Genomic DNA, 21,266 nt, shown 5'->3' with positions numbered 1-21,266 from the left:
TTTGTTGGATTTTTTCCTGTGTTGGGGGAAATTCACCCCACATTCCAGCCAAGGCATAGGAGACTCTTCTTTGGAAAATATGGCCCAGCTCAGCCAGATGTTGGTGAATATGGCTCCGACCAGAAGCTGATGCTAGGCAGGACCACCCCCATAAGACGCCTGCTTTCAAATGAGAAAAAGGAGCCCCTCTGTGTGGACACAGCCCCTGGGGGTCCACGACTGGGCATACAGAGCATGGGCTGGATTTCAGCTTCTTTCCTGCACTCCTCCAACTTGAAGAGACCCACCCAACCTGTATAATCGCTCTCGGTCCCCAGCTGGTTGGAGGGAAAAGTAGGTGAAAGTAGCCACTCTTGGGGCCACAGACTCCTCGTTACCACCAAGAGCATCAGTTGGCCACGAGGCGTTGACAAAGCGTTTCCTCCCAAATGCCTCTCTTTTGAATCCTGCCACCTGCTTTTCAAGTGGTCCCTGGGGGGTGAGGTTGCATGGTGTGCTGAGTTCTGAGCAATGAGATCTCCTGTGCTCCAGGCCTCCATGGAGCTGGCTCGAGGGAGGAAATACCTCAGTTATGGCTCCACATCTGTTCACAAGACCGTGTTTTCCAAGGACCCTGGTCGTGCTCCCTGCAAGGTGTGGCCAGTGTTCTTCAGCAGCTCTGAGCACTTATCTGACATGATTACTCATCTTTCATCCCAGGACCAGCCAGACTGGCACAGCAGAGCCACTTCAAGCTGGCAGGTAGGCAGGATGGAGCCTGGCGTGGTGCTCGGGTGGTGATGATGGCAGTCTGTGCCCCACAGGCTGTGACCCCCACGTTGGCTCTGTCAGGGTCACCACTCTGTTCTCGTTCCTTCCGGGCCATGTTCAGTGCCTAATGGGCCCCCTTCCTTTCCCAGCACCCCAGACACCACCCCAAAATGTGGGGCAGTGACCCCAAAGGACATCTCTGTAGATCGAGGGAGTGTGGTCACTGCCTTGACCCCAGAGAGAGAGAGCAAAGTAACCCACCCATAACCCCAACCACAGAGAACTCAGACATGACCTCAGCCTGACAGTGCCGTAAATTCTTAGCATTTCAGGGCTGGAATGAACATGATAGCGCTTCTAAACCAGTGCCTTCCAATCTCTCACATCACAGAGGATAGAGAATGAGCATGTGTGTATCAAGCTTCGAGGTAAAAGGGCAAGGCGGCTTGTGCCCAATGGCGGTGGGGAGGTGGGTGCTCGAGCCCAGCCCCGCCACCCAGAGGCCAAGAGCATCAGCCCCTTGGCTCACCTGAAGCACTCACTCCAGGCACACCTGTCGGGACGGCTCCAGTCCAGCCTTTTTCTGCAGCCAGATTCCACACTAAGCCTGTTCTTCCTTGCTCTGCTCCCATAGTGCTTGGGGTGAGCAGTTTGCACCCCATCCACCCCCACCCCTCCCCAGCAGCCTTTTCGTTCTGGCCGGTGAGGTTGTTTCCAGTTTTGAGGGTATTTACGGTGTTGCAATCGCCAGCCTTCCTATGCACACATGCGTGCAAGCAAGCACGTATGGACACGTGCGCAAGACGTGGAACTAACTGTTGGGTCGTGGCTGTCACATTTTAAATGCAACAGAGACTGCCACGTTACTCTCCAGTGACTGCACCAACCTAAACCCCCCAGCATGTAAAGGTGTGTTCGGCCAATAGTTGGTATTACAAAACATTTTAATCTTTGTGAATCTGATGGCTGCTATTCAGAATTTTTTTTTAACTTAACTCGAATCAGCATAAATTTATAAATGGAGTTTTAAATATATATTTTTCTGTCTCCTGGGATCAGGTAGGCTACACAAAGTCAGGGATTTCTTTACTGTTTGTTTACTGATGGATGCTCAAACGCCTAGAACAGTGCTGAGTATACAGCAGGTGCCTAATAAGTATTTCCTGACTGAATAAATGAGTAGATTAACCATTGATACGGTCCAAAATACAAAAGACGCAAAGGAAGTAACTTATTTTCACGCATCTCCTTCCCCGGGATGCCCCCAGATATCTTGTGCAGCCCCTTGGAGATAGGCTACCCACACACAACGAAATGTCTCTATGCTTCTGTTTCCTTTTCTTTTTTTTTTTACACAAATGCACACCAGCTCTGTATATGGTTCTGCCCTTTCTTTTCTCTCACTTTGTGGCAGCATTCTCCATCTCTGATCAGCTCAAAGAAGACCATTTTGTCTCCTCTCCTGGAGGGCTGGAGCAAGCCACTTTTTTTTTTTAATTGAAGAATAGTTAATTACATTATTAAATTAGGTTCAGGTGTACAACATAGTAATTCAGTATTTTTATGGCTTAAACTCCATATAAAGCTATTATAAAATATTGGCTGTACATTACATTCTGTATTTTATCTATTTTATACCTAGTAGTTTGTACCTTTTAAGCCCCTTCCCCTGTTTTGCCCCTCCCCCTGCTGCCCTGGGAGCCACTTTTCTTCTTACTTTTATCAGTCCCTCTGCATTTGGCTAGAGCTCTAGGAGCTGCAGCCTTGGGCAAAGGAGGTGATGGCCGTTGCCACACTGCAGATTTCCCCACCACCCACCAAAGCAGGAGCAAGAGGTCAGGTTTTTCCATCAAGCGTGTCAGTGAGAGGTGGCTGGAAGCCAGGTGACCTGGTTTCTATTTCCAGATTTGCCTGACTCACTGTGACCATGAGTGAGTCCCTCTGTGTTACCGTCTCTGTGAAATGGGCATAATTATGGCTGAAATACTCAACATACTTGAAGGGCTGACATGAGGACCCAGGAGGAAACACTTGATAGAGATGCTGTCCTTCAACTGGGTGGAAAACAATGAACAGAGCATTTCCTCAAGGGTCATCCGGATGATTATTTTAATTTCCTCTTTTAAGAGGAACCCTTTTTTAAACTGTGAAATTATCTTAGTATGTACTAAGAAAAAATGGCATAGCACATCAAATTTATTCACAGGCATAACATTGCTTAGGATGAGGTTGAATTTTGTAAGCAAAGAGAGTAAGTTGAGGTGATACGATATATTAAGTGAATAAAACATACCAGTGCTATAGAGATTTGGCAAAAATTGTGAAGGTGGTATGCCAATGATTGATATTTGGGACTGAATTAGCAGGTATTTGGGGGGGCAAATAACAAATCAAATGTACAAATACTTATATGAAAACCCATTTTTAAGGATTTCTTTTTATTCAGTGCAAACATATAAGACACAGTAAATCTGAGGAGGACCGGAGAGTTAATAGTTTAAGCTTTGTGGGCCACAAACTTCTCATATTCTTTTTTTAATAACTCTTTAAAAACATAAAAACCATTCTGAGCCTGAGGGCCATACAGAAACAGGCTGGATTTCAAAATTTATAGTTCCTTGCAATAAATTAATAAGTTTATTGAGCATAATAGCTGCTAATGCCCAAAATTCAGGTACAACAACCTGAATGGGACCCATTTATTAATGATACTTACTTATTATTAACATTAATATTCTACTTACTCCCCTCTTTTTTCAGTATTACTATGAACTCATGGATTTTTTATGCATTTAATATGTTTCAATTAATTGCATGCTTTTTAAAGACAGATGCTCAAATTGTCCCGTCTCTGCCAGTGAGCATCCCTTCAAGGAAGGACCGACTCCAGGCATCTTTGATACCTTCTTTTGCTTTCTGATAGGGTGAGACATCCCAGCCTCATCTTGTAAATTTCCGGCACCAAAACTGGTATCAGCCGTTTCTCTAAGACGCCCTGGTTCCTTTTCATCAGGAATGGTATTTAGAGTCCAAAATCTGGGTGTTCGGAATGCACATATTTGCATTTATAAATAGAAATGGTGTCCCGGGTATGTCCTGGCCCCTGAAGAGATTCTGATGTGCCGACTTCAAAACTCTGCCCCCACCGTCTCCAGCCTGGAATAGCGAGCCGCATCGATGGCTCTGACCTGGCCAGGTGCTCAAGAACAAAGAGTCAGTCATGTTCTGGGGCGGCCCTAGCAGGGGCAGAAACATGAAAGATTTTTCAATAACCAGAGTCAATCCATTTTCAGGTTAACCTTCAATTACCTATAAAAATCCAGCTTCCCAGAACCCTTATTCCCTGATAACCTTGGATAATTGAAGTTTTGCTGCAAAAATAAGTACAGGGGATTTTAATGAAAGCATCTGACCTGCAATTTACAGGAATCACAAAGTCAGATGTCCACATACCCCAAAGCAGGGAGTTCAAAAATGAGTGAAGTGGGCTAAGAAGATAAGGAATGGGGAGAATCGGGGTGAACCAGGGCACACAGGCTCCATCTTAGAGGGACAGTTGCTAGTCAGTTCCAGGAGAATGCTGCCATGTGGGAACAATCATCAGACCTTTCTGATTTTTCAAAAGTTGAAAAAAATCAAGATTTTTTTTTAAAATGTGAACTTGCATAATTTTGAGATGGCACTGGATTTAATTAAGTGCTTTGTTAAAACTTTATTTAGATGTAATTTTTGTACACTAAAATGCCTCCATGTCAAGTATAGCATTTAATGAGTTTTTACAAATGTATGCATCCAGTTAACACCATCTCACTCAAGATCACCTCCAAAAGTTTCCCTTATGTATCTTTCTAATCAATCCTATTCACACCGAGCCCAGGGAACCACTGATCTGCTTTTTGTCCCAATAGATACATCTTTTCCAGGGCTTCATATAAAGGGAAACACGTAGTATACACATAGTATGTATGTTTTCATGTCTAGCTTCTTTCACTCCACATAATGGCTTCTTTATATCCATTCATGTTGTTGCATGTATCAATAGTTGTTCATTTTATTGCTGAAGAGGATTCCATTATATAGATATACTACAATTTGTTTATTTACCCACCTGCTGGTGGCCACTTGGATTGTTTCCAGTTTGGGATTACTAATGAATAAGGCTGCTGTAAATATGTATGTGCAAGTCTTTGTGTGAACGTATGTTTTCAGTTCTTCTGGATAAATAAAAGTGGAGCTGCCAGGTCATATAAGTGTCCATTTAACTTTATGAGAAACTGTCAAACTGTTTTCCAAAGTGACTGTAGTATTTTGCATTCCAACCAGTCACATGGGGGAGTTTTAATTGCTCCACATTGTCACTAACACTAGATACTGTCAGTCCTCCGTGGGTGGGAAAGGTGTCTCATTGTGGTTTTTGATTTGCATTTCCCGAATGACTAACAATGCTGGCATCTTTTCACGTGCTTTTGAGCTATTCATATATCTTCTTTTACGAAGTAGTTTTTTTTTTTTAATCTTTTGCCTTTTTTTTTTTTTTTTTGATTGGGTTGTTTAGCTTATTATTGACTTGTAAGGATTCTTTATACATTCTGCACACAGATTCCACAGTGTGGTTTGAAGAGCATAAGATTTCATTTTAATGAAGTACAATGTATAAGGGTTTTTTGTTTTTTTTTTTCTTTTATGATGTCTGATTTCAGTGTTCTATCTGAAAGATCTTTGCCCACCTCAGGATTGCACAGATTTTCTCCTGGACTTTCTTCCGGATGTTTTATAGTTTTAGCTCTTGTGCTTAGGTCTCTGATTCATTTCAAGTTAATTTTTGTATCTAGTGTGAAGTAGGAGTTGAGATTCCTTTTTCTTATATCCAGATCTATTGTTCCAACATGTTTTGTTGAAAAGACAGTCCTTTCTGTGTGAATTACCTGAGGTCCTTTGTAAGGCTCTTTCTGGACTCTATTCTGTCCCATTGATTAATATGTCTGTTATCACACGAATAGCACACTGTTCTGATTATTGTACCTTATAGTAAGTATTGATATCAGATCCTATATGTATGTCTTTCTACTTTGTTCTTCTTTTCCAAAAGATTTTTTTTTCTATCTTTGTTCTTCTACTTTTCCAGATAATGTTTAGAATTAGCTTGTCAATTTCTGCAAAACGTCTGCTGGGATTCTGATTGAGATTGAATTAACTCTAGAGCTTGATTTGAGGTGAATGGACATCTTAATATTAAATCTTCTGATCCACGAACATACTACATCTCTCCATTTATTTAGGGTTTCTTTAAATTAAAAAAACATTTTAAAGCCACTAAAGGCACCAAGACAATTAAAAAGGGGAAAAAACAGTCTTGGTGTTGGAACAGGTGGTTATTCTCATGCAAAAGAATGAAATTGAATCCCCACTTCACACCATATGCAAAAATTAATTCAAACTGGATCAAAGACCCACATGTAAGAGCTAAAACTATGAAACTCTAAGAGTAAGTCATAGGAATAAACCTTTATGACTTTGGATTAGGCAGTGAATTCTTAGCTATGACACCAAAGCATAAGCAACAAAAGAAATATAGACAAGTTAGGCACCAACAAAATCTAAAACCTTTTGTGCTTCAGAGGACACATCAGGAAAATGAAAAGATTCTGGAAGCAATTCAAATAAATTACATTAAAATGTCAAAAAAAAAAAAAAAAAAAAAGAGAGAGAGAAAATGAAAAGATAGCCCACAGAATGGGAGAACATTTTTGCACACCCTGTGTCTGAAAACGGACTTGTGAGTAGAATATATAAATAACTCTTACAACTTAATAATAAAAAGCCAAATAACCCAGTTAAATAATAAGTAAATGGTCTGAATAGATATTTCTCAAAAGAAGATACATCGAGCATATAATGGATATAATGGCCCATAAGCACGTGAAAAGGTGCTTAGCATCATTAGCTATAAGGGAAATGCAAACCAAAACCAGAGTAAGATGCCACTTCACGCCTACAAGGGTGGCTGTCGTAATTTTTTAAATGGATAATAACAAGTGTTACGTTGTAGAGAAACTGGAATCTTCATGCACTGCTGGTGGAGTTGTGAAACAGTGCAGCTATTTTGGAAAACAGTCTGGCAGTCCTTCAAAAGATTAAACGTGAATTGCCGTATGATCCAGTTGGTATATCCACGCTTAGGTACATACCCAAGAGCAGTGAAAACGTTTGTCCGCACAAAAACGTGTACGTGATTGTTCATAGCAGTGTTATTCAAAACAGCCAAAAAGTGGAAACAATCCAAATGTCCATCAGCTGATGAATGAATTAAAAAAAAAGAAGTGATATATCCATAATATGGAATATTATTTGGCAATGAAAAGAAATAAAGTACTGATACATGGTACAACGTTATGAACCTTGAACACATGCTAAGTGAAAGACCAGCCACAAAATGTATATAATGCATAATATACAGCTCTGTTTATACGAGCTGTCCAGAACAGACAATCTATAGAGACAAAAAATAAAGGTTGCCTGGGGTGGGGGGAGGGGAGAGGAAGGAGTGAGGAGTGACTGGTGATGGGTTCAGTTTTTTGGGGGAAGATGAAAACATTTTAAAGTATATGGTGGGGGGAAGGTATTGCTCAGTGGTAGAGTGTGTGCTTAGCATGCACAAGGTCCTGGGTTCAATCCCCAGTACTGTCATTAAATAAATAAATAAATCTGCAAATAAACCTAATTACCTCCCCTCAAAATTAGAAATTAAAAAAAAATTTTAAAGAAATAAAGTGTATGTTGGTAATGATTGAACAAGTCCATGAATACGCTAAAATCCTCTGAATCTATCCTTTAAATGGATGAGTCATATAGTATGTGAATTGTATCTCAATAAAGTTGTTATTTACAAAAGGAAATTATCTTTTTAAAAATCCTGTGCTAACACACAAAACAACAACAACAACAACAAAAACTTTTGCAAACCCAGTACAGCTCTTGGCTCATCCATTTGCAACCCCTCATGCAGAAGGTTCAGAAGAACTGACCGTGTTAATAGCACTGATGTGTCTTTTGTCAAAATAATGAGTAGAGACACAAACTGGGCACCCAGTTACTGTGCCCCCAGGACACGGAGTCCGATCTCCGGAACAGTTTGTCTCTGAAAGTGAGCAGATGTTTTCTTTTCTAAGAAAACAGAAACCGTTGTACACAGCATCAATTGTTTTTGCATTGGCTGCCAGGAATGTTTACCATGAGTTCCGGGCCAAAGTGTAGATAGTGATCTGGGACTCTCTGAAGCATGACGGTATCCACTCTGCCTGCGTCCATACCTGGACTCAATCTCCACTTGGCTTGTTTGGGTTGGTTTAAGCTGTAAGCTGATTCAAACCTTTCTACACAAGCTGTGTATACATTCCAAACACAGACCGTCTATCACCTTGGCAGTGAAACCTGACAGGAACAACATAAACTTGTTTATAGCATTTATTGATTTTTACTTGGCTCATGGTCCAAGGGACCAGACTTGTAGGAGGTAGGCAGTTCTCAATAAACGGTTATTTGCTCCCTGTGGTCACAATTCTTGTTGCGTGTAACACTATGGTTTACTCAGTATTTTTCTTTAAGTCTTTCTCTCTCTCGCTCTCTCTTTTTTTTTTTACCTAAGTGTATTTATGAACCTAAAGCAAAAGTCAGTAGTATCTCTTGCCATAAATAGAAGATCCCTCTAAAAAATAAAGCCAGTGAAAACAGAAGATTGTTGATTCCCACCAGTTACTATTGCATGACGCGGCTCTGAGCCTGAGGCTTCATTGTTAAACTGGGAGATAAGCGGGGCTCAGACAGAAATTAAGGACCTGAGACTTTCTTCTTGACTGAATCGGAGTGATTAAATGAGAATAGAAGAGGGTAGATATCAAAGAGGCCCTTGGTCTGTTTCTACCCCGACTATTTATTGGAGCCTGAAATGCGTTCTTCATCTCTTGGACCTTGGGCTGCTGGACTACGCAAGACGGGTGAAGCCCCGGTCCTTTCCAAGTTTAAGGTTGTGGATAATAATGGGTAAGAATTAAATGACATATGAAGTCCTGTTAGTGGCTAGATCAAGGTAAACACTTGTGCTTCGATGTTGCTCTTGTAGTTGTTTTTATTGTAATTATTATTACTTTATTATCCCAGAGCAGGGAATGAATCCTCTGGGGAAAGGTGGGGTTTGGGTTAGTCTGTGAATGTCTGTCCTATAGCCATGATGGTCTGGACAGGCACTTGAAGCTCGATTTCCATCAGAAAGCAGAGGCAGTGGAGTTAGAGGGTTAAAGCTTCTAATATTTTGGCCAGGAAGCTGAGGGATGTTACTGGGTCAGAAAATTAGGTCAGGAGTGGAGGTGCCTGGGTATGTTTAAGATCTCTCTTTAAACATGAAGGTCTGGCATTCATTTTGCTGTTCGGTGGAGTTCCAGGCACTGTGCTAGGCTTGTTGGGAATTCAGAGCTGCTACCCTCAGGGAGCTTATGATCTCATGGGAGTGAGAAGCCACAGGACAAGAAACTATGACACAGAGTAGAACAAGGTGAATTTATTTTCTGTTGGTTGCAAATGACAGACATCCAGTCTGAATCAGCATAAGTAAGGAGGATAATTTATTGGTTCTCATGTCTGATGAGTCTGGAAATAAATGGCTTCAGGAATGGCTGGATCCAGGTGTTCAAATGATATCATCAGAAATCTCTCTCTCCATCTTTTGCCTCTGCTTTCCTCTGTGTTGGCCTTCTTAGGCAGTCTCCCCATCTGTGATGCCAAATACCACCAGCTTAGTAGTCTTAGCTAACAGGGAGGTCTCTTCCTCAGTTATTCCAGCATAAAGTAATGGAATTGAGTCCCAGTGGTCCAAACTGGGGTCATGAGACCCCACCTTGAGCTAGGGGTGGTAGTCTGCCTGGACACTCACAGCAGCTGAGACTGGGGGAGGGGTTCACCTGAGGAAACATCTGAGCAAGGGGAGAGGGTGCTGGGAAGCAGGTACTGCCCTGCCCACCACAGGGCCCCCAGAAAGGCAGAGGCTCTCAGAGAAGATCAGGGGTCATTTCAGCCAGGGAGTCAGGACAGCTTCACGAAGGAGGTGGCCTTTGGCCAACTGGGACCCCAGGAAAGAGCTGGGGTCCTCCTACAGAAGGTTCCTGGGAAGAAGGAAGGAGGAAAGAGGTATTTCCTGAGAAGCCATCATGCTCCAGGCTCTGTGAGCACCACAAGAACCCTGTCTGCTCATGCGGATGGGAAACAGAGTCTCAGAAAGCTTACCCACTCCTCACCGACCTGCAGCCAGCCGCCAGGGCTCCTCACCCCACTCCAGTCCATCACCGAGCAGCTGGGGCGCTCTTTTCAGACCTCAGAGTGGACGGCATCACACGTCCTTAACTCCACAGCTCTAGCTGTCTTGGGATTGAAACCCAAATCCTTAACGTGGCCCCTGAGGCCCCACGTGGTCCAACTCTACTCACCTCCCCAGGCTTCCTCCCCCTCAGCCTCTGCTCCTGCCCCCCTACTCCTCTTCTGTCCTTAACTCAGCTTCTCCAAGGACCCTGGGGCTTGGTGGGGCTCCCTTTTGTTACAACAGTAGCTGACACTTAAGTGCCAGACCTTTGTCCACACTCTACATGTTTTTATTCAATCAGTCTTCACAGCAACCCTAAGAGGTGGAGGCCGTTGTTCCACCATTTTACGAGACGGGGAAACTGAGGTCCTGAGAAGGTGATTTGCTCAAAGTCACGCAGCTGGAAAGTGGAAAAGCTCAGAGTCAAAGCCAGACGTTTGGCTCCAGAGTCCCCATTCTTCACCACCACCCTCTTCCACCTCTGAGATCTCAGGGTCCCAATCCTTCCTATCACACTTGGTAACTATGCATTTTTGATGGGTTATTTGATGGACGTCTGTCTCAGCGCCAACAGCTAGTGACAGTGGAGTAGTCCACTGAGCATGTAGTCTGCTAGGTGCTGTGCTTAGCACTTTTTATGCCTCACCTGATTTCAGCCTGTCAGCAATCCTATAAAAATTGGATCCAGGTATCCCCATTTTGCCCTGGAGAATCTGAAGAGTTGAGAGTGTAAGTAACTTGTCTGATAAGCTGGAAATTCCCAGAAGGAAGAAACTTTGTCCATTTTGCTCACCATTGAGGCCAGAGGGGCTAATTCAGTGCCTGGCATACAGTCGGCACTCAGTAAATGCTTTGGGGTTGGTTGGTTGGAAGGATGGATGATAGATGGCAGGAAGGAAGGGACGGGTAGAGAGAAGGCCGGTCTGCCCATCTTCCATGCCCATGCTCTGGCCACTGCTGGGACATCCTCGGACGCAAGGCCGATGTCGGATCTGATGGTGCTGTCCGGGGTCTCTCTGCAGGAGCCACAATGCACATGAAGAAGTACCTGCTGAAGTGCCTGCACCGGCTGCAGAAGGGCCCCGGCTACACGTACAAGGAACTGCTGGTGTGGTACTGTGACAACACTAACACCCATGGCCCCAAGCGCATCATCTGCGAGGGGCCCAAGAAGAAGGCCATGTGGTTCGTGATCACCCTGCTCTTCGCCGCCATCGTCTGTTGGCAGTGGGGCGTCTTCATCAGGACCTACCTGAGCTGGGAGGTCAGCGTCTCCCTCTCCATCGGCTTCAAGACCATGGACTTCCCCGCTGTCACCATCTGCAACGCCAGCCCCTTCCAGTAGGTGGTCCCTGGAGCCCGGCCGGTCTCAGCGGGGCTGCTTTGCTTTTCTTTTTGCTTTTCCCCTCTTCCTCCCATCTTTCCTTCCTTCCTTCCTTTTTTCCCATTTCTCTCTCTCTCTTTCTCTCTGTCTTCTTCTTTGCTTTTATACCTTTGCAGCAAGTCAAATTCAAAATTTGTAACCCTCCTAGGTTTAAAAAGAACCTCAAAAAATATCTGGTAGTCCCTGCCTTCCGGCCCATCAGTGCCTATTTATTGATTCAGTGTGTATTTACTGAGCACCTCCTATTGCCAGGTGCTGTTCTAGGCACAGGGATACGTCAGTGACTAAAACAAGGGCCCTTGTCACAGCCTACCAGAGAAAACAGACACTAATCTTTTCCCCATAGATACTGAATTCATTATAATTGTGGGGATTAAAAAAAATTTGTATATATAGCAACCCTATGTCGAGTGCTTATGAAATTCCAGGCAGTGCATTGAGTGTTCCTTGGGTAGCTCGTGTAATTCTAACCCACACAACACCCTAGGAGTGGGCGGTACTGTGGTAGCCCCAGTTCACATGTCAGGAAATGGAGATTCAGAGAGGTGAGGGAACTTGCCCAGAGACACACAGTGAGCAACTGTGGGGTTTGAACCCAGGCCTGATCTGACCCCAGATCAGCTGTTTAACCACTTGATGGCAAGGCCTGTGAAGGGAACACCCAAGGGGGCCCAAACTAGTCAGGGCTGAGGAGAGGCAGAAGGTCAGTCAGAGAAAAGTGCCCCAAGAAATGAGTAGAAGTTAGCCAGACAGAGAGAAGAGAACGCCCCAGGTGGAGGACACAGCACGCGCCGAAGCCCTGGGGCGAGACAGAGCTTAGTGCCTGAACTGAAAGAAGAGCCAGCATGTCTGAGTCACAGGGAACACAGGGACCTTCTAGCCTAAAGAAGGTCCTAGACACTAATTCACACTTCCTGATGACATTTCCAGCTATCAGAAAGTCACTTCTTTCTAGTAATAGGGCTCCTCCTTGCTTGGGTGGGTCCTTGAAACTACTCCAGAAAACTCTTGATAATTATCGTAACAACACACTCTGCCCAAGCCAGCGTTCCAAGTGCTTTATAAGCATCGTCTCGTCGAATCCTTCCAAAAGCCCTCTAGGGTAAATATTTTATTCCCCCCATTTTTTAGATGAGAGAACAGAGCCTCAGAGAGGTTCACTTGCCCAGGGTCACACAGATACTAAGTCGCATGTCAGAATTCAAACCCAGAGCCCATGAATTCAAACCCAGAACTTCCCGAGCCCCTCAGCCACTGTGGCCGTCTCGGCTGTCATGGCAGCCCCCACCCCACAGCCCACCACCTTTCCCCATCTTCCTCTCCCTGTGTGCACGTGGGTAGCTGATGTGATGGTCAGGGGACAGCCGGTGTCAGCTCTGGGTGCTGTACGCCTTTGTACCAGGACCAGAGTTAAAGTGCCCTCTCCCGCAGGAAGTCCTCCAGCCAGAGCTGACATACACACCCTGGAGACCACACTCTAGGGCAGGGTCTTGAGTAAATCGGGTGTGGGGTGACTGGGGTGCAAGGCCAGGGGCCCCCACCCAGGTCCTGGTGGGGCCACATTTCTACCAGACTGACTGGTCACCTTTTCCGATATGGGAGCCTCAGGGGCTGGGAAAAGATACTGGAGCACAACCCCGCAGTCCCGTCCACCTTGTCCCTCCTGAAACTGGCTTCTGTCCTCCAAATCGCTGCTGGAGAATTAGGATCTTAGGATCACAGACATGCCCCTCCCCTCTACATTTTCCATCCCTCCTGGGAGGGAGACGTCAGGGCCCTGGGTACACAAAACACACCTACTGGGGCCCACCAAACCCAGGTTCCAATCTCCGCTCTGCCCCTCGTCAGTGGGGTGAGCTCGGGAAATCACAGCCACTCCCAGAGTTTCTTTATCGATGTGTGGGATGATCACAGAACTGTGGCAAAGATTAAATAAAATGAGACGTAGGGAGCACCTAGCCCCTGGCACATGGCAAGTGATCTAGAACCATGAGCTCTTAAGATCCCTTCTCACTGGAATGTAAGTTTCATAAGGAAAGAGACCTGGTCCGTCGTGTTTGCTGTAACATCCCATGTACCTTGCACAGGATCTGGCACATAGTAGGTGCTCACCAGATACTTGGTGAATGACTGAGTGGGTGAGTGGGTGGAAGGATGCATGGATGAATGGGTGGGTGGGTAGAGAGGTGGGTGCTGGGGGTGGGGGCATTCTTCTCACATGTGGTGGCAGAGCTGGAGCAGGAGGGGATCCCAGACTGCAGTCGCTCTGCTTTGAAGCTGCCCCCCTGCCTGGCCCTCTCCCTCCATCCAGGTATTCCAAAGTCAAGCATTTGCTGAAGGACCTGGACGAACTGATGGAGGCAGTCCTGGAGAGGATCCTGGCTCCCGAACTCAGCCATATCAATGCCACCAGGGCCCTGAACTTCACCATCTGGAACCACACGCCTCTGGTCTTTATCGATGAGCAGAACCCCCACCAACCAGTAGTCCTTGACCTCTTTGGGGACAACCACAACGGCTCAGCAAGCAGCAGCCTAGCACCTGGAAGGAGCTGCAGTGCCCACGGGTGCAAAGTGGCCATGAGACTAGTAAGTGGGCCCTGGGCACAGGTCGAGCAAAGGGCCCTGTCCAGTAATGCTGATGGGAATTTCTTTCCTTAAATAATCTGGGTCTTGCTGAGGGAAAGACTGCTGGAGCCACTGCCTATTTTGTATGTTTGCAGAGCTTTTTAAAAAATAGAAGTAGCTGGTATGTTATTCAGGACACTTTTGGATGCTAGTGACCCAGCTCGAACTAGCTTAAGCAAAACAGGGAATTCTTTATTTCACGTACTGAAAAGTCCAGGGGTGGATTGGGTTCAGGTGTGGCTGGATCCAGGTGATCAAATGCTGTCATCAGGACTCCATTTCTCCCCACCTTGGTTCAACTTTTCTCTCAGTTGACTTCACTCTCTGGCAGGCTCTCTCCACGTGGAGGGCCCTGGAAATACCAGATTTATATCCTGCCAGCTTAGCACTCTCCCAGAAACAGAGTTGTTTTTTTTTACCCAGTGGTCCCAGCAAAAGTCCTGGGACTGATCATCAGATTGCATGTCCTAAACCAGTCACTGTGGACTGGAGGATGGGCTCTCGTGATTGGCTAGCCCTGGATCATGTGTCCCGGAGCTGGGGGTGATGTCAGCCTCTAGGAGACCACATGGACTGAGCAAGGGTTGGGGAAGGCATGGCCCCCTGAAAGGCAAATTAACTCTTATCAAAAGACAGGGGCATAAATATTGAGCAGATGAAAAACCACAGCCATGCAGTACAGTCATTAAATCAAAACTGGTATACTGGGGTGCCCCCAAGCCTGCAAGTGGGAAGAGGGGCCCCTGTCTATGTCTGTGGACCCCTGCAGAGCTCTGTGACTGTACAGATCCCGGGGCCCCACTCCTGGGGAAGCTGAATGGGCAGCTCTGGGCCCAGGCCCAGGCATCTGTATTGTTAATAGGCTCCCTGGTGATTCTTATAATCAGCCTTGGCTGGGGACCCAGGCCGGGGCTGTACAAACCCCCCAGAAGGTGGCCACTGCCTCCCATGGCCCCAGCGTGGTCAGGACTTCCACAGCCCCAAACCCCCACCTTTCCACACAAACTAGCACAAAGCACAGGACTCCAGAGGCCCCGTGCCAGCTCTGACCCAACGCCCCACTGATTTGGGGGACAGTTACCCGGCTGCCTGTGTCCATCTCCTCATCTATAAAGCAGGCTGCTCCCCGTGGCTGCCCCAGCTCTCAGGGTCAGGCCGGTGCTGCGTGGGTGTGACGTGGGCCGGGCGTCTGCTCCTGTCACCCCTGTGTAACCTTTCTGGGCCTCAGTGTGTTCACAGTGATGGACTAGGGTTGGTGTGAGAACTGAATGGCATAATAGACCTGAAGTCCTAAGAACAGACTGAGCCTTAAATATTATCCTCACCTCCCTCAGAGGGGACGAGGACCTCCAGGAACGGGCCTGAGGACAGTGCCCTGAGCTGGCCCATGAGGGCTGTCTCAGAACTGAGGAGAAGCTTCTCCCTCAGGCCTCCTGGGCTCCCACTATGAGCGCCGATAGAGGCAGCGTGGCCGAGGCTGGAGTCCCTGGGTCTAGTTTGTTCTGTGTCTACAGGGGACCCAGGGCTTCGTGGTGGACTGGCTGTGGCGAGGTGGCAGCTCAGGCTGCCAAGGCTTTGTTCTTCCCCAGCCAAGGGGGAAGTAGAACCTCGAGTCTTGAGTCCGCCATGGTCCACACGGCCTCCAGGGAGCTGCCTCTGGAAGTCTCGGGATGGGACTGAGAAAGGAGTCGGGGCGTGGAGGCTCCGAGTGTGTCTGCTGTCCACTTAGTGTGAATGTGGTGCCACTTGTGTGAGTCTTGGTATAGGGACACACGTGTGTGCCTGGTGGTGACCGCGTGACATCGTATGGCTTCGGATGTCAGAAAGTGGGGTCTGTCTTGTGCACGTGTGTGCAGGCGTGTGTTTGCTCATGCCTGAGGCTGTATGTGGGGGTGGCTGGCGCTGTGTGTGTGAGTCCTTGTGACCGCGCAGCCGTGTGACCCTGAGTGCAAACACATTCCCCAGTGGCCCAGCTGCTGGCGGCCCCAGCCCCCCAGTATGGCCAGGGGAGGGGCAGCTGGCAGCCCCGAGCCCACGGGAACCCCTCTTGGTCCCCACAGTGCAGCCGCGGTGGGACCGTGTGCACCTTCCGGAACTTCAGCAGCGCCACCCAGGCCGTGACAGAGTGGTACACCCTGCAGGCCACCAACATCTTCTCGCAGGTTCCGAGACAGGAGCTGGTGACGATGGGCTACTCGGGCGAGCAGCTGATCCTGGCCTGCCTGTTCGGGGCGGAGCCCTGCAGCTACAGGTGAGAGCCACGCCGCGTCCCGCACCACCGCCAGCCAGCGTCCACAGCCCGGCTCGGCCGCTCAGCCTGCACCACGATTTTCTATGCCTCGGTGTCTTGGGTCAGATTTCCTAGAGGCAGAGCCTGAGACAGGAATGCGTGGAAGGCCCATCAGTTATGAGGGACACGCTTCAGGAAAGTTCTGTAAGGAGAGTAAAACAAGGAAAGAAGGAGGGGCTAAGGGAGGATGTGGTCACAGGTGATGTCTAGGCCTCGCCTGATCCGCCGAGAGGTCCGGACCATAACTGGCACCACAAAACTGTCCCCGCTTAAGCTGGGGGCTGGCCCCTTGTGCGTGTCCCCACCAGTCACTCTGGCTGTGCGCCATTCCCAGGAGGATGGGGTGGGGTCTCCTGACTTCCCAGGCAAGGGGGGCAGGAGAAGGGGTGGCTGTGAGCCGTTAGCCCTCCAACACCCAGCAGCTGGGGATCTGGGCGGGCACCCCAGGATTTACTGCTCTGTGTTCTCATCCCCAAAACAGGGGCAATAACTGTGCCCACCTCCTAGGCTCCCCGTGACGAGTAAATGAGCTGGCTCATGTCAGCACTTAGATCAGGGCCCTGGAGGTGTCCATGTCAATGCTCTTTTCCCCAGACAATCCCCAGTGTTGAGAGGATGGCAGAATGTTGAGGTCCTCTAACAAATGGTCCACGGATCTCCACCTCCTTCCCTCCCCGGCTTCTGACCATCCAAACCCTGGGCCTGAGAGCCAAGCTCTGTCCCCAGCTCTGGGGCAGCTAGCTGGGCACAGGCGGAGCTGAGGAGGCCCCAGGGTCCCCCCGGCCTCGTGGCCAGGCCTCCAGGTGTGGGGGGCACAGCACCTGGGCCCCGGCCAGTCCCGTTTCCCAGAGGTGCTGGTGTCCTCGTCTGGGCCTTCAAATTCCCACACTTCGGGCCTCTGGACAAAGGGACTTCTTGCTGAGTCTTGCTGCTTTGGGTGAGTGACAGGTTACTAGTTTCACCCTCCCTGGGACTGTGGTTTCAGCCCAAGTCAGGCAACTCAGGAACCTTTGTGAACCTCTGTTGAGAATCTCCTGACAGTTACAGACCCTCTGTCCCCCAGAATGCACAGGTACTCGTGGACGGGCACGTTGTAGGCAGTGTCAGGGTATCAAGGCCCACCGAGTAGGCAGAGCTGTACCCCTGGTCCATCATGCGAGTCAGAAAAGGACAGCCCTACAGGTGAAAGAGCTGCAAGATGGTGTCCCCACTGACGGCACACGTCCTGCCTGGTGGGCGGCCGCCTGGCTGGCTGGCTGGTTGCAGGCTGGATTGCAACCCCTGTCTCTGGGCCAGGGGACTTGGTTCAGAGCACATTTGCCCAAACATTCCCAGCAGCTCTGCCTTTGGGTACCCAGTGGACTGGTGCCCTGGCCGTAAGTTCATCTTTACTCTCTCAGCTGAAACAGACAGATGTAACACTGTAATTTCAAATAGATGGCCTGTCTGCTCGGTCAGAATACGCCCTGGAGTGAGAGTCAGGTGGGAAAGTGGGCTGGGCTAGGATCTGCCGGGATCTGCTGTCAGGTCCCTGGTGCCTAACGTGTGAGCTTTTCCCATTGGATCCCAGGACTCCAAGTCATGCGTCCTGCACACAGCCCGGCCCCTGAACTGCACCGCCCGCTTCCTGGGCTGATCCAGGTCCCGAGGCCACCAGGCTGGGCTGGACCTACTGGAGATGGCCTGCTTGTTGCCAGGATGGTGCCCTCCAAAGCGAGTCGCATCTGGGTCACATGGATGGAGGGTGGTCCCCAAAGAGAAGATGGCTGATGGGCAGGCAGAAAACCTGGTGTTGGCCACAGAACTTCTGGGGCATGGCCATGGCTGAGGAGTAAGTCTAGCGAAGGGGTCAATGCCGGACCCTGCAGTTAGACCCCCGGGTTCAAATCCTTGCTCTATCTTACAAGCTATGTGATCTTGGACAAGCGTCCTAACCTTGATACGCCTCCATTTTCCTTCTCCATAAAATAGGTGATAACAGTGCCTAGTCTACAGGGTTATTTTGAATATGAAATGTGTTGATATGCGTGACAGGCTGAAAATACTGATGGACGCAACATTGCTCTCATTAAACCTGCATTTGACAGGGAACTCATTCTTCAATAATAGTGCTAACATTTACTGAGCCCTTCTGATACGCCAGGCACTATTCTTAGCACTTTGCATGTATGAAACCAGTTTAACCCTGCCACAAGCCCATGAGAAAGGTACTATTATTTCCCCTCATTTTATATGACTCAATCATGGCCCAGAGAGGTTAAGCAACGTCTCTGAGGTCACACAGCTGGTGAGTGGCAGAGGTGGCAGCCTGGGCCAGGCCCGCCTGCATCAGTCCACCACCTCATCAGAAACTGAGATCATCACCTTCCTTCCCCACCCACCCCTCCCAAGCCTATTCCTCCAGCCCTCGGCAGTCTGAGTGGAAGGTGGTGGCACAGAACCCCTAGTCCTCCTGTCTCACTCCCACAGCCGACCGGTTACACGCCTCCCTGAATCAGCCTGAGACTCAGTGCTGGGGGACACGTGCCTCTCTCTGCCCTCCTGGGGCTGGGCTCTAGACACTCCGGCCACCTCACTCTGTTTCTGACTTCATCCTCTCCCCCTCGGATGTAGCAAATGCTCAAGACGCAGCAGCTGCAGTTTTAGGAAAATGTGCACCACATTTGGACCCTGACACTAGACCGCCTGGGTTTGAATGCCAGCCCTGTGTGTTGCCAGGCACGCTACTTAGCCTCTCTGTGCCTCTGTTTTCTCATCTGGAAAACAGGGGTAGTGAAATGACCTCATAGGGCTCTCCTGGGGATTAAATGAGTTAACACAGATAAAGTGCTTAGAACAGTGCTCAGCACGTGGTCAGAATTATAGGAGCATTTTAAAAATACTTTTTATTGTGTAATGATTTTAGGTTTATAGAAAAGTGGCAAAGATAGGACACAGAGTTCCCTGTACTCCTCATCCAGCTCCTCGTAACATTAACCTCTTCCGTCACTACCGTGATTTGTCAGAACTAAGACACCCGCGTGGGCACATCACTATTACATAAACTTAAGAACTGATTTTGTCAGTTTCTCGGTGACCTTCTCTGGTTCAGGATCCCATGCGAGAGACCACACTGCTGTCAGTCTTAAGTCCCCTCTGGCTGGGACACTTTATCACACTTCCTTGTTCTGGGTGACTATGACCATTTCAGAGCACTGGTCGGGTGTTTTATAGAAAGCCCTTGACCTGGGTTTATACAGATAAGATGGATCTGGGGGCAGAATGCCACCCAGGTGAGGTGCCCTCTCTGTCACATCGTATCGGGGTAAGTGTTAGCCCCACGACACCACCCATGATGTCGACCTTTCTCACTTGGTTAATGTGTTCTGTTTCGGGCTTCTCCGCTGCAAGCTAGCCACTTCCCCTCCGGTGCTCTTGTGTTGTGAAAGGGTCTCCAAGGTGGGAGTCGGGGTGGTGGTGGTGGCCGGAGGAGACGGGGACTAAACTCCACCTCTCTGGAGAGGGGAACATACACTATTTGCAATTCTTCTGTAGGGAAGATTGGCCTCTTCTCCATTTGCTTATTTAGTCCATCATTTATTTAGACCGGTATGGACTTGTGTATATTTGGGTTGTAATCCAATACCACACTATTTATTTTCTTACTCAAATTCTTCCAGCTTTGGCCACTGAGAGCTCCTTCAGTTGGCTCCTGTGTCCCTTTGGCATGTCCCCATCCATTTTTTTTAAAGTACTTCCTTACTTTCTGGCACTGCCAGATACCCCAGTCTTAGAGTCTGCCATTTGTCTGAGGAGCCCCAGTTCCTTTCATGGGAGAGTGGTATTTAGAAACCAAGATCTAGGCATATATAAGTATTATTATTATTATTATTATTATTATTATTATTATTATTATTATTATTATTATTATTAATCATCATCATCATCATCACTTCAGGATTGGGTAGCTAGTTTCTGCCCTGGGAAGCCTTTCCTGACCCCTACTACACAGTACTGCTCCTGTTATACTGCTTCCTGCTAGGATGCTCTGTTTCCCAGTCTTTTCCAGAGGCTTGCTGGTCTCTGTCTACAAGCCTAGCCCCTGTCCCAGGAAAGGTTTTTGGGAAGGGAAACGCCTAGTTCTGGAGCCAGAGGTGGCTGGGGCTGGGAGCAGCCTCTCCAGGTTAAGAACATTGTCAGCAAGCACATAGCTGGCAAGACTAAGAGTGCAGCCCAGGACAGGAGGGGACCTGGTCACGCCCAGAGCTGCCTCCTGCTCCTGAGCTATAGATGTCCCAGAAGGTTCCTCCTCGGGAACACCGTGTTCCGCGCCCCTGGGGCGGGGTCTCTCCTCCCAGAGCAGTGCCTGGCTTCAGCCGGTTTGCCCTACTCTGTTCCTTCCCTGTGGGCCTCAGCCCAGATTCCGTAGCCCATGCAGAGGCTCTGTAGCGCGGGCCCAAAGCGATTTCTTTCATCTGGGCCTGGATCTGTGCCCCCTCTGCCTGGAGTGCCCTTTCTCCTCTCCACCCGTGAGACTACCTGTTACTCATCGTTAAAGTCTCAGCTCAGACCTCACCTCCTCCAAGAGCCCTTCCCTGACCCACTCCCCACCCCGCCCCCACTCCTCCAGCCTTATCTCCGTTGATAGTCTTATCACGGCTTATAATTTATCCCACAAATATTTACTGAGTCTACTGAATGCCAGGTTCTGAGCTCAGAGGGGTGAGTTTGTTCAGTATTTCAATGTGCTTGGCTTCCAACCCTCACCTCGGTCCTTTTGGGTGGGTGCTGTTGTGGCCCTGGTGTTACAGGTGGGGAAACAAGGCACAGAGAGGTGCAGTAACTTCCCCAAGCTCACCAGCTAGTAAACGACAGAGCTGGAGTTCA

At 48.3% G+C, this 21,266-nt stretch overlaps 1 protein-coding gene across 1 annotated transcript in view; it reads left to right on the top strand.

The window, feature by feature from the left end:
• The window catches only part of SCNN1B (sodium channel epithelial 1 subunit beta), a 55,468-nt gene that overhangs the window by 21,196 nt on the left and 13,006 nt on the right, over nt 1-21,266 (top strand). The window contains exons 2-4 of the mRNA XM_074346205.1: nt 11,122-11,440; nt 13,795-14,071; nt 16,171-16,361. Coding sequence (XP_074202306.1) covers nt 11,130-11,440; nt 13,795-14,071; nt 16,171-16,361 — 779 coding nt within the window. The 5' untranslated portion in view covers nt 11,122-11,129. The remainder of the gene's footprint in view (nt 1-11,121; nt 11,441-13,794; nt 14,072-16,170; nt 16,362-21,266) is intronic.

The sequence above is a fragment of the Camelus bactrianus genome, chromosome 18 (assembly GCF_048773025.1).
Source record: "Camelus bactrianus isolate YW-2024 breed Bactrian camel chromosome 18, ASM4877302v1, whole genome shotgun sequence".
NCBI lineage: Eukaryota > Metazoa > Chordata > Mammalia > Artiodactyla > Camelidae > Camelus > Camelus bactrianus.
This window is presented reverse-complemented; position numbering and strand designations above follow the sequence as displayed.